Here is a 12,350-nt window from a genome sequence, read left to right as displayed (position 1 = left end):
AAGGTATCCGTATTGTCGATGATTAATGTGTCCCCTTCCCATCGAAACACCGCGTAGTACTTCTTCCCGTCTGGAGTGCGTAGAGTTTCTTTTTCATTTTCCATGAAGTGCGTCAGACGATCTTGGTAACGACCCACCAAGTATCGCATGAGCGATTTACCACTCGTGACTTTGACTCGGTCCTCGTGCAGATCTGACCCACGGACGGTAAAAGTGTTACGGTACGGTCGTTGAAACCAACTACCATCGGAATCCTGAGTTTGTGATTCCATACTCCATTTAAATTCCAAAAGTTTGTCGTCGTCTTCGAATAGGTGGGGTCGGTGAGGTAGCTGTTGGAAACGTCGAGGGGGTGGAGGCGGATAAGAAACACTACTCAAACCCACTTTCCACTCCTTGTCGGACTCAAACAGGAGCGGGTTCGGCAGGCGGTTCTTGAAACTGTTGGCCTTGTTGTCCGGAAACTCACTGGTGCTAGCATTGCTCATCAAATGTACGTAAAAGTCTCTCATTGTTTCTTAGTCTTGGGCTTTTGGGTCACGTACAAGCCTTTTTTATCCACCCAACTGTCGTACTTGACTGGCCAACCTTTCCAGCGCACCAAGACTTTATCCCCTTTTCGTTTGACGATCTTCTCGATGCGGAACAGATCGTCGTCTTTCACGTTCACCTTTTGCAAATCCTGTGCGTAAAACGTGCCCTCGACCGTCGTGCCGTCCCATTCTTCCACTTTGTACGTGGTGACCTTCCCAGGACGCACTCGACGTATCACAAACACCTCCTCGGTCCAACCGGGTAAATACCCTTTCTTGAACTGACGGAACTTCTTGTTCAATCTCACACGATCCCCGACGTTGAGTGTCGGTCGTCTCGATGTTTTACCCTTTTTCTTTCCGTAAAGAGTCTCCCAGACGTCCTCGCTATTGTCTAAAGTCACTTTGTCAGGAGCCATCTTGATACTGCGATGATACGATCGATTGTACCCTCGGACTAGATCTTGTAACACAGGTACAAACTTCAACGTATTCTTCACGGTGAAGTACCGGTACAAACGTTCTTTCAGGGTCCGATTGAACCGTTCCACCACGCTGGCTTTCGTATCCCCCCGAGTCGAAAAATGATGAATGCCTTTCTGCTTCATCAAATCCTGAAACGTCTTATTGTAGAATTCCTTCCCGTCGTCCGTCTGGAGATTGAGTGGTTTTCTATCTCCTTTCAAGATCTTAGCCATACCCTCCGTCACCGCTTTACCCGTCTTGCTCTTCAAGGGCTGGACCCAGGCATGCTTGGAAAACACGTCCACGACCGTCAAGAGATAACGGTACCCTCGATTGTACCTGGCAATGTTGCTCACCTCGATCAGGTCGGCCGTCCACTGCTCGTCGATACCGAACACTACCACCGGGGCTGTGGGAAACCTACGACGTCTGGGTTTGTGCAACGTGTACCCCAAATCACGCTGCAGGACCTCTCTTGCACGGGGTACCGAGATCTTATTTGCCTTAGCGAATCGCGTCAGACCACCCAGACTACCGGGTCTGGAAGGATCCCTATACCGTCCCAGTAACGTTCCGGTCGAAAGCGGCTTTTGCTTCTTCTTTTGACCTTTCTTCATAGTCTATAAAGTTTGTACACGCACCGTCTCCACAACTCGAAACGTTGCTCCCGTACCTCGAGATACTTCTTAAATGAATCGGGCTGGCGTTTCAACCACAAGATATAAACGACAAAACGCATCACGTTGGGTTCGACGTCGGTATAGTCAAACACCTCCAAGGGAGAATCGCTTAAATCGTAAGGGATGGGTTCACCCTGCCCGTATCGTGCATAGACACTAGCGCACTTGTAACACAAGGTCGTCCAACACCATCGATCGGCTAGGGTCGTGCACATTCTCGAGATGAACCAACTCAAAGCATGAGACATGATGATCATTTTAAACCCAATTTTTTATTCAAACTTTCTTATATAGGTACAAAACGTCGTGCCTGATTGGTTCTTACGTAAAAATAGACTCTGATTGGATAACACGAAAAAGAAGGCAAAAATACCTAGTCTGAATCTGTAAAGTAATCAACGTGTTCCTTGATCTTAAGATCTCGTCCGTACTCATTATCACAGTCTTCCTCGTAGGTATCCATCGCATAATATTTACAATTTTTCCTGCAACATTCCCCTTTACCGGGTCTCCACTTCAGGGCTTCAACCTCGTTCCCCTTCACATAGAATGCTTGCCGCATACTCTCCTTACACTCACCACACAGGTCATCCTCATCCTCTTCAATGGCACGAAAGAAAAACCGATCCTTCCACAGATTACGTTGATGCATGAGATCGTAGATCAACTCCTCCAACTTCAGACACGTTTCCCTGTAATCTCCCTTTCTGAAAGTCAGTAACTCTGCCACCCTGGGACTCTCGTCGGACTCCAACACCCGTCGTGATAGGTCACGAGCAAAACGTAAGGGTTCAAACAGATCACGGATGGCCTCACTCATCATGAACGTGAGGTGATTCGTGGCGATCAAACAGACACGCTCAGCGTCCACGATGGGATCACGACAAGGAACGAATTTGAATTGACCACTACCACTTCTGTACATCACGCGACACCACTCACCACAGAACAAAAACACGTGTTCGTTCTTCTTCATCATCTCCAAAATCGTACCACCCCAGTCAGGACGACGTCTCATCAAGAGCTCAAAAGACCACAGACTATCAGGTATTTGACCTAAAGGCTCAAAGAGATTGTCAAAAATGTACATGTCCACTCGGACATCCTGAATGGCATCGAGATCTCTTAACGTGTGTACCTTCTGATCCAATATCTGATTCATGAGGTCACCAATCTGGTTCGAGTTGCTATAGTAATTCATCTCTGCACCCCCTCAGACAAACTCGTTAAACTTCTTTCCTTCTCGATCCGCTCGCTTCGTGATCTCCAAGCCAGACAAATGAGGATAGCAATCACGCACACCCCAGTCAATCAAGTGCCTCTGGAGCCTATAGTACAAAGGAGAGACAAGACGTGTCTCCAAATCAATGATCCTAGCGTGTAAAGGGTATTTTTTGCCTTCTGTTTCGACTGAATCCACTACGGCATAAGCTCTATTCAGCTGCTCTCTCAGATCTTCAAGGATCTCTTGCAAGTCTCTCTCATCCAAAATCCTAGGATTCATCACCGCGAATGATTTTCACTGCGTCGTGCGTGCTCCTTTTATACCCCACGCGTCACCTCCACATTTACTCAGTACGCGTACTTTCACGGATCACGCGCTCATTTTTAAACCAATCGAAATGAAGACAATCACATGACACGACTCTGATTGGGTTGTCAAAATTGCCTATAAATTAGAAACGCGTATTCCAACACGAGTCACTCTTCAACAGAAGTCGTCATGGATTCACTCACAGAACCCGTCAAGAAAAAGAAAAAAATGTCCAAAAAGAAACTGGAACTGCACTTACCCAAGAGAGTGGAAAGAGAAGGTAAACTACAATCCACTTTAGATAGATGGTTATTTAAAAAACCTCGTGCCAGACTCCGTTTCAAAGAACGCGTCCTACTCAAAGAGATCACCCCGGACTCTGTCAGTTGGGCCACCGTCCCTCTCAAAGGCTTCTCGGAACCCTTGAGCGCCTTTTCGATCCAACGCCAAGAAGTCAAACGCCAAATGAAAAGTAACCATGCCCAGCGAAGGCAAAGACTGACACTCAAAAACATTCGAAAAACCAGACACGTCCTAGAAACCATGCTAAGAGAAAACACCTTGATGGGATACTAACTCTATATTTCATCATATAGACAATGAAAAGCTACCTGCCATTCAAGGTGGATGCATGACCGTGATCAGTGAATCACCTCCTCGAACCGTGCAAGTCCTGGAGCCCCTGGGACTCGATAGGTTCAAGAAAGACAACCTCATAGAACTACCGCCTGAAGTGGATCACCGAGGAGAATCAACCGAAGTCCAAGTGTTGGAGGAATTCGATCCCGATCAGTTCCTGAACCAAATGACCCCCCAAGTTCCCATCTGCCCACGATGTATGGTACCCATGAAATACGGGTGTGTGAAAACCAAAGAAGGGGGTACCTGGTTTGAGTATTACCGATGTCCCTCTGAACGATTCTACACCAAGTGTTATGTGACCTGTGGTGTTAACGAAGGTGTGAGTGCCTACCTGAAACGCGTCGACGAACAGACCCACCCCTGCTACAGGAACATCGACCCAGCCCGTTTCCGATGTCTATGCAACAAGTCCCTGGTCTTAGCCACCTCCCACTCCCAGTCCAACCCAGACAGACTCTATCTCAAGTGTCCCAAGCGTATTTGCAAGTTCTTTCAATGGATCAACGAATACCCGCGCGGGATAGCACAAGACATATTGATTCATGGACAGAACCCCAACTAAGAATGGCAGGGTAGCGCAGTGGAAGCGCGTTGGGCTCATAACCCAGAGGTCCGAGGATCGAAACCTCGCCCCGCCCATTTTAACACAGACACAGTTTTTTTTAAAAACACTCCGTTTTTTATTTTTTCTACACATTAAGTAAACTATCATTTGCATCTATCATAGATCTCATTGTCACTTGATTACATTGGTTAAATGTGTCGTAATAAAAGTTAATTACATGGACATAGCGTTTCGCCGTCTTCTTTTGTTTTCGAGTCCACGTAGACTGGAACGGTTCGAAACCGTAGCATAACATCATTCGGTGGAACGTGATCCTGTCCACAGGCGGCTTTACTGACTGGTTCCAAACAAGGTTCTTGCGAATAGCCTTGATGGCATTAAACAATGTTCTTCCAAACACTTTCTCAGCAACGCGATATTGGCGTCTGCTGCGCGTCCAATTCTCCCGCTGTTCGTCCACGAAGCACAGGATCTGGTGCAACATCACCTCGAGCTGACTGGAGTCATTAAAACGAATGAACCACCGACGGCCCGACAACAAATCTCGGATCGGGAAATCCATTGCTTCGTAAAGGCGGGTCCATGGCTCGTCCATCATATAAATCGCCTCATCGTAGGTCACATCAGGTTTTCTCGGCACGTGGTTTTGCAGGCCAATCTCTCTCAAGGCCATGATAGCGCTCAATACAAGTTCAATGACTCAGAGTGAAGAGCGGACGAGGTCGATCCGCTTTATAAAGTCACAAAACAACCAATCACAGCTCAAGTAGATGTCACGTGGTCTGAGTAGACCCAGGGGATAGGGGGGTATCCCCCCAACCACGCCCTCCGGTCGTAGACTGGACACTATCTTGCCGTGACTATAAAACGATCTGACCGTTCACTCCAAGTCATTCAACTTGAATGGGAGCCCATTACAGAAGACTCTGGACCGTCACGTTGCTGTATCTTCTCAACGTCCCAAGTGAGTAATGGAATCGTTAGAGCATTGTAATTACGAGTTAAGCACCTTGAGAAATAGAGTGAGTGAGTGGATGGAGGATGAAGAAGAAGAGACCCCTTTGTACAGGGACCTAGAAAACCTTTTAGGTTTCATCGGGGTGGCTCTGGACGCAGTCGATCTTTTATCCCTCGAAGAGAGTATGACGGGCGCCGACGAGGACGATATAAATGATCTAGTGATTCATGTAGACTGGGTACGAAACGTCTACCGACAATTATTATGAAAATATTTTTTCAGACATGGAACACGACCATTGCTACGTATGCAAACAAAAAAGACCATGCTGCCGCAAACCAATCCTCGAATTGGGTAGAAATGGGACCCACGACAAATCAATACGCCCCGTCAAGGGACAGTTGAGAGAAGCCTGGGGACTAGGGTGCGTATGGAAAACCTGTTGCGGGGCCATCTATGGCATGTACATCGACACGGAAACTAACCGTTACGAACCCGTCTTCCTGGGAAACCACTATGCTGAGGCCCTGTCACGTGTCAATCATGTTAAATCGTTCTTGTAAATAAAAGGGCGCAGGTCACTAGGATCTTGCACACGTCCCACTATGTAAGTCGTGTCCAATAAAAATGTTGTTGTTCCATTTTTCAGACTCATGTCATTCGCTAACCCAAAGTGTCTATGGTGTAAGGAAGGATTCACCCCTAATCACAGTATCAACGACTACTTTGTGAGCATTTGTTGCGACCAATTCTATCACGGAACCTGTAGATCACGCCACTCGCCAACACACTGCCCTCATTGCAAAACCGTGAATTTCGGTGAACCTCACGATGACCTCCCCAAAACCAAGTCCTAAAGAGGTAAGCGCTTCAACGGTCTAAAACGGTTAAAAATTGATTCGTGGCCCTTAAAAAATTTTTATTTTTTCCCTAGAGACCCCTGGCCTGTAAAATCAAATTAGATGAACCACACCCAGGCGAAGATGTCACGCTCCTCTTCCTAGCCCAACATTTTCCCTACCCGTGGTACCTGAGAAAAGACCTCTCAGACCTATGGCCCTTCGGACGCGTGTTCGAATCCTCCTCAGGCCTTCACGGAGAATTTATTGCCCCACAGACCATGATGCTATCCCTCGTGCACCTAGGAACCCATGACGTGCAAGCCCTAGGCATGATGAAAGATATCACACAACAAACCATGTATATTCTCTCGTTAAAGGATCTTTATTAAAAAATGTTTTTTCACTCTGTGGGTTGTCGTGGTGAAATTTCCTTCACAAATGCTTGGTACGCCAACTCTTCTCTATCGGTAGCATCGCCCCTCCACTCCTTCCATCCTGCCAAAAATCCATCCGGCAAATTCTCCAAACACACAGGGTCATTAAACGATCTTGACGTGTCCGCAAGCATCTTATCAGACAGCATTCTTCGGAACCTCATCGCCTCATCCGCCAGCTTCGTCACTTCTTTCTTCAGGACAACATCCATGGCGTCAGAAATGGCAGTACTCATTATCCTTCCAAGAATACCCTCATGAACTGCATTCAACGCTCTCTCTGCAAAGTCTTTGTCGCTCGGCAACACCTCTTCAGCAACACTCTCCACCTTCGCCTTGATATCCCTTGTTGGCAACCTCATTCTTGTCGATACACAAAAAACAATACTCGATACTCACGCAAACCCCTTTTTTATAACTCCTATACGAACCTCGATTTCAGGCATTGGCTAGCGCCCTATTTGGACATGCACGTGACCTTCTATGCGCATGCGCGACCTATTTTATAAATAGGCGCCATCTTGTTTATGCAAATTAGCAAATCCTGCAATCTGATTGGTCGAGAGCCTTTTTTAATGAGATGCATCGCCTTCTGATTGGCTACGGCCCCTATGGGCGTCCTATACTACTAATATTCGACCCTTGCCGAGTTATTTTTTATTTTTATGGACAGGGACTCTTAAGACCAACGGTGGGCGATTTTTCTAACCTTTTTATGGCCTGACGTTAAATTAATACCCTGGTTCAGACCTGCCGTAGTTCTCTAGTTCAGAATGATGTTAAAGTTATTGTGAATGGCTTTAATTGCTGGTCTTATCGATAATGATGAAAAAAGTAGCTTCTTCTAAAAAACATACCTAATTCAAGACTAGAGTGCAAAAACCATACCCAGTTTGAGACCAAAATGGCCAAAATCGATGCTCTACTTCTGACTAAAATGTCTTTAAAAAAGCATGGCCCTATTGTGTCTGACGCTGGATATACCTATATAGCAGATATAAGGGAGCAACCCCCCTCCCCTAGGGCAGAGTCAAAGTGAAGTATCACAAGTAAAAATATTTCGAAGCGCGTTGACTGTAATAACTGATACAGGTATAGACAACTTAAATTAATTAGGCCTTCCTCTTTTACAATAGGTTCAGTACCAAACCTCACCTGGACGAAAAACACATTAGCACATATCCCCCTTACCCCAGGACTTTCATGCACAAGATATCAAAACCCCAGCCTTTCTCAGACTTTGAATGAATGTCTTTGCGGAAACAAAACACTATTTCTTCCTGAGAAATAGCTTCTTGTTGTTGTTTAGAGTTCAATTTGGCAGTCAGAGGTTTTGTTTTGAAGTCGCATTACTTGAGCAAGGACGAGACAAGAAACTTAACCACATATGGAGCCTGGTTTCCTATCTAAATTAAATTGAGACCAGACTGATGGGAATGAGTGCTCTAACCATACATACAAGATGCTCACCAAGTTTAGGGAAGTTAAAGGGTAATTAGATTGTAACACTACACCCATTCCAAAAGGGACAAAGAAGAAACATTACTATTGTTAAAGTAAATAGATACCCCAACAAACGCAAACCAACAATAAAAACCAAATCAAGGCCAATATCAAAATTTAAACATCATCAGTAGCAAACGCAGCAACAAAAACTACTTAGCTTTCTCTGATGTACTCATGAATCTATTTTAAAGTGTCCAAGCAGATTGAATGAGATCAGTAAAAGAGCTATACTCTGAACATAGCCGCATTTAAAGGTTAATTGGTCCAATATATGTCAAATTATATGTCTGATGTGTGACCTATTCCAGTTTTGCCCTATTCTGCTCAAATGATGGTGTTCTCTGTTTTCTTCGATCATCAAATTTGCAAAATTTTCCAGGGTTCTTTCCTTCCGTTGAAAAATTAAAGCGACTCTTAACAGTTTGTGAGATAAATTTAGCTAATTATGAATAACTAACACTGATTTGCACTCACTACTTTTACTGAGTCGCCAGAATGAAAAAAAAACCGTCGATAACGGGAGATTTACCTGTCATAATAATAAACAGAGAAAAGTAAAGCAGATTGATTTTTCTACCAACGGTTCTTGCAGTCAATCAATTATGTGACTTTATCATTCGCGTGACTTCTAGATTACGCTCAAAAACTGAAAAACAAACAAAACAAAAACAAAACAAAAAACTCTTATGCGATATTTATTGATGCAAATTCCTTCCAGTGTAAATTATAGGTATTATACATCGCTTACATATACATCTTATATGTGGATGACACGGTATCAGTCACCAACAGCTTACAGTTTATAACCTTACCGTGTTCAGTCTCTCGATCCTAGGACGAAATTGAATCAAAAGTGATAGAATCTGAAAAACAAAAGCAAGTGCAAATTAGAATTGAAAAAGTTTCAAATGTTGTGCGAAACAATCGAATTAAATCACTTCTTGTAAAGTATGTAACAGCTTTTGCTATCTCCGTTTTATTGTTAGATACTGACAGTGCAGTCCAATGCCTTTCAAAGGATATTGCGTTGTTGACCATAGTTAATAGATTGGAATGATTATGAAGCCCGACAAAGTTCTTCGCCGTATGTTTTTGTCCTCATTTTGGCCTTAACCATGCATAAAACACTTACTTACTTACTTACTTAATCCTCTTCGTTCCTAAGTGGAACATAGGTCCTCAACTAGCGCGCGCCACCTAACCCTATTTTGTGCAGTGCCTTTTGCCTCATTCCACGTAACATGCTTCGCCGCCAACTCTGCCATTCTCGTGCGCCTCCAGCTGTTTTGGGGTCTCCCTCTCTTTCGCTTCCCCTGTGGGTTCCACTCTAGTGCCCTCTTGACTACGTGTCCATCTGGTTTCCTCAGTGTGTGGCCGATCCAGCCCCAAGCTCTCTGTCTTATCTCTTCCTCTATCGGTCGTTGCCCTGTTTGACTCCAAAGGTCCTTGTTGCTGATTTTTCTAGGCCACCAAATCCGCAAGATGTTCCTCAGGCTCTTATTGATAAACACTTGCAACTTCTGCTCCAATCCCTTGGTCAGCCTCCAAGTTTCAGAACCATACAAGAGCACCGCCTTCACATTTGTCCCAAAGACTCTCAGCTTGGTCTTGGTTGTTAGTGCCGTGGATCGCCATATTGGTCTCAGCATCGCAAATGCCTGTCTTGCCTTTCCAATTCGTGCCTGAATGTCCTCGTCAGTGCCTCCCTTCTTGCTTACAATGCTCCCAAGGTATGTGAACTCATCCACTTCCTCAACCCGCTTCCCAGCTACCGACACAACATCACCACGTTTGGTACCAATACGCATCAGCTTTGTCTTGGTGGCATTGATCTTCAGGCCTACCTTCGCACTTTGTACCTCCAAGGCTCGTGTCTTATCCCTCATATCCTGTATTCTGTGCGACAGTAGGGCCAGATCATCGGCAAAGTCAAGATCTTCTAATGATGTCGTAAAGTTCCACTGAATACCTCTTTTCCTGTCAAAGGCTGTCCTCGTCACCCAATCCAGGGCGACCAGAAACAGCAAGGGAGATAGCAGGCAGCCTTGTCTTACCCCGGTCCTCATATCCAATGGTTGAGTCTTCTGTCCATTGTGTACCACCTGTGCGGAGAAACCCTCATAGAGAACTCTGATGATGGTGACTATCTTGTCAGGCAACCCGTAGTGCCGCAACAACCTCCACAAAACATCTCTACTGATACTATCGAAGGCCTTCTCAAAATCGATAAAGTTGATGTACAAGGAGGACTGCCACTCGATACTCTGTTCTATAATAATCCGCAGTGTTACTATTTGATCCGTGCAGCTTCGACCTGCTCGAAAGCCCGCCTGTTCCTCTCTCAGCTTTTCGTCCAACGCAATCTTGATGCGCTCCAGGATCACTCTGCAAAACACCTTACTTGCCATGTTCAGCAACATAATGCCACGCCAGTTTTTACAGTAGCTCAAATCACCTTTCTTGGGCAGCTTGATTAGCAGACCTTTTCTCCACTCCTCTGGTATCTTCTCCTCATTCCATATCCTGTTGCAGAGGCCCAGGAGAACCTCCTCTGATGTGTCCCCTCCCGCCTTAATTGCCTCTGGTGGAATATCGTCACATCCTGCAGCCTTCCCGTTTTTTAACTTCTTTATAGCATTCTTGATTTCAATACGTGTAACGTGACCTGTCCTGATGTTAAGCTCGTCATTTGGCTCCACCTCTGGCGGGTTGATCGGCTCCTCATGGTTAAGCACTGTTTGAAAGTGCTCCCTCCACCGGTGCATCTCCTCCTCTGCTGTCCTGAGCAACACGCCTGCCTCATTTCTCACTGGCTTACAAGTATTCTGGATCCTCCCACTTAGCTTTCTAGTGATCTCGTACAAAGTCCTTGCATCACCTCTCTTTCCAGCCTCCTCAGCTCTCTCAGCTTCTGCTTCCACATACGCCCTCTTGTCTCTCCTACACCTCCTCTTCACCTCCCTATTTAACTCTTGATATCTTTTACTTGCCTCTCTCTTCTGGTTTCTTGTTCTGGCCATGTTTATGGTGTTTTTTGCCACCTTTCGCTGCTCGATTAACTCCCAAGTCTCCTTGCTGATCCACTCCTTCCTGTTTGCCTTTGCCCTACCCAGCACCTGCTCGCAGGTCTCCACATAACCTTGTTCAATCTGCCTCCATTCATCATCCACTGACAGTTCCTCCTCCTCCATCAACTGCTGCAGACCCTCAAATCTGTTATGTAGTGCTAGCTTGAATGCGTTCCTAACCTCCAGATCTTTCAGCTTGCTGACCTCAAAACGCACTCGGCCACTATTCCCCTTTCTCACTTTGGCAATCCTTAGCCTGACTTTTGCCATCAACAGGTGGTGGTCTGACCCAACGTCTGCTCCACGCATCGCGCGAACGTCCTGCAGTGAGCTCCTCCATCTCTTGCTAAATGCCAGGTGGTCGATCTGATTCACAATACCACCATCAGGAGACCTCCATGTCCGTAATTATTTCTGTTTCATAGACTATGTAACTCAACTGAACGGGTTCGGTTATGTGACTTATGCATAGTGTATGATGGTAAAACGAAAGAGTAGTTAGAGTCGTGGACCTTCCAACATAAATCTTGACATCTTTGTTTGATCTTTTAAAGCTTGTCGGGCTTCAAAATTATCCCTCCACTAGCCATGCGCTAAATGAATACAATTTACATTCCTCGCCTTCCTATCATAGAAACTGACTGACTTTTCTGAAGAGAAATAGGACAAGTAAAGAAGCATGGCTTTTGCAATAGATCTGTCGCAATTTTTCACATTTATTATTTGTGAGTGATCATTTCATAATATACTTTGCAGGATTTCACTGATTTCCTTCTGTCGCCTTCTCATGGCAATAATATCAGTTCACAGAACCAAAAACTTTCCCATTCTTACAGGAAACGATTGAGTTTGCGATCAATCCTCGCTTTTTAATTGTCTGAATGTCGTGACTATCATAATCGGGGTATGAATACATATTATTCTAACTGGTCAAGATAGGAACCAGACGATGCAAAGTTAGCAAGAGCTCATAGGTGTACGAGCTGGGGTGGGGGAGGGGGGGGGGGGGACGAGGGGGCTGCAGCCAGCTACGGAAAGTTACGTAATTTTTCGGGGAAAACGGTCATGATTCGGGCAACGACACTTAGAGAAAACATTACAAAGTAATGCTGTTGATGTGATT

At 45.3% G+C, this 12,350-nt stretch overlaps 1 protein-coding gene and 1 pseudogene across 1 annotated transcript; one reads left to right on the top strand and one right to left on the bottom strand.

The window, feature by feature from the left end:
- Nucleotides 1-5,259: 5,259 nt before the first annotated feature.
- LOC149107732 (uncharacterized) lies at nt 5,260-6,608 on the top strand. Its single transcript, XM_089295882.1, has 2 exons — nt 5,260-6,238; nt 6,312-6,608. Exons 1-2 carry the CDS (start codon nt 6,209-6,211, stop codon nt 6,606-6,608), a joined length of 327 nt encoding a protein of 108 aa, XP_089152008.1. The 5' UTR covers nt 5,260-6,208.
- Nucleotides 6,609-10,327: 3,719 nt separating this feature from the next.
- Nucleotides 10,328-11,624, bottom strand: LOC149107731 (uncharacterized; annotated as a pseudogene).
- Between the last annotated feature and the right edge of the window lie 726 nt (nt 11,625-12,350).

Source organism: Orbicella faveolata, unplaced genomic scaffold (assembly GCF_042242905.1).
Source record: "Orbicella faveolata isolate gen_17 unplaced genomic scaffold, um_ofav_v1 contig_26, whole genome shotgun sequence".
Lineage (NCBI taxonomy): Eukaryota > Metazoa > Cnidaria > Anthozoa > Scleractinia > Merulinidae > Orbicella > Orbicella faveolata.
The sequence above is the reverse complement of the archived record's forward strand: the minus strand, read 5'-3'. Positions and strand labels throughout refer to the sequence as shown.

Bases quoted from the DNA above. Each gene is read 5' to 3' on its own strand.
- LOC149107732 (XM_089295882.1), top strand. From the start codon at position 6,209: ATGACCTCCCCAAAACCAAGTCCTAAAGAG. The intron at 6,239-6,311 runs GTAAGCGCTTCA...TTTTTTCCCTAG, and splicing joins CAAAACCAAGTCCTAAAGAG to AGACCCCTGGCCTGTAAAAT.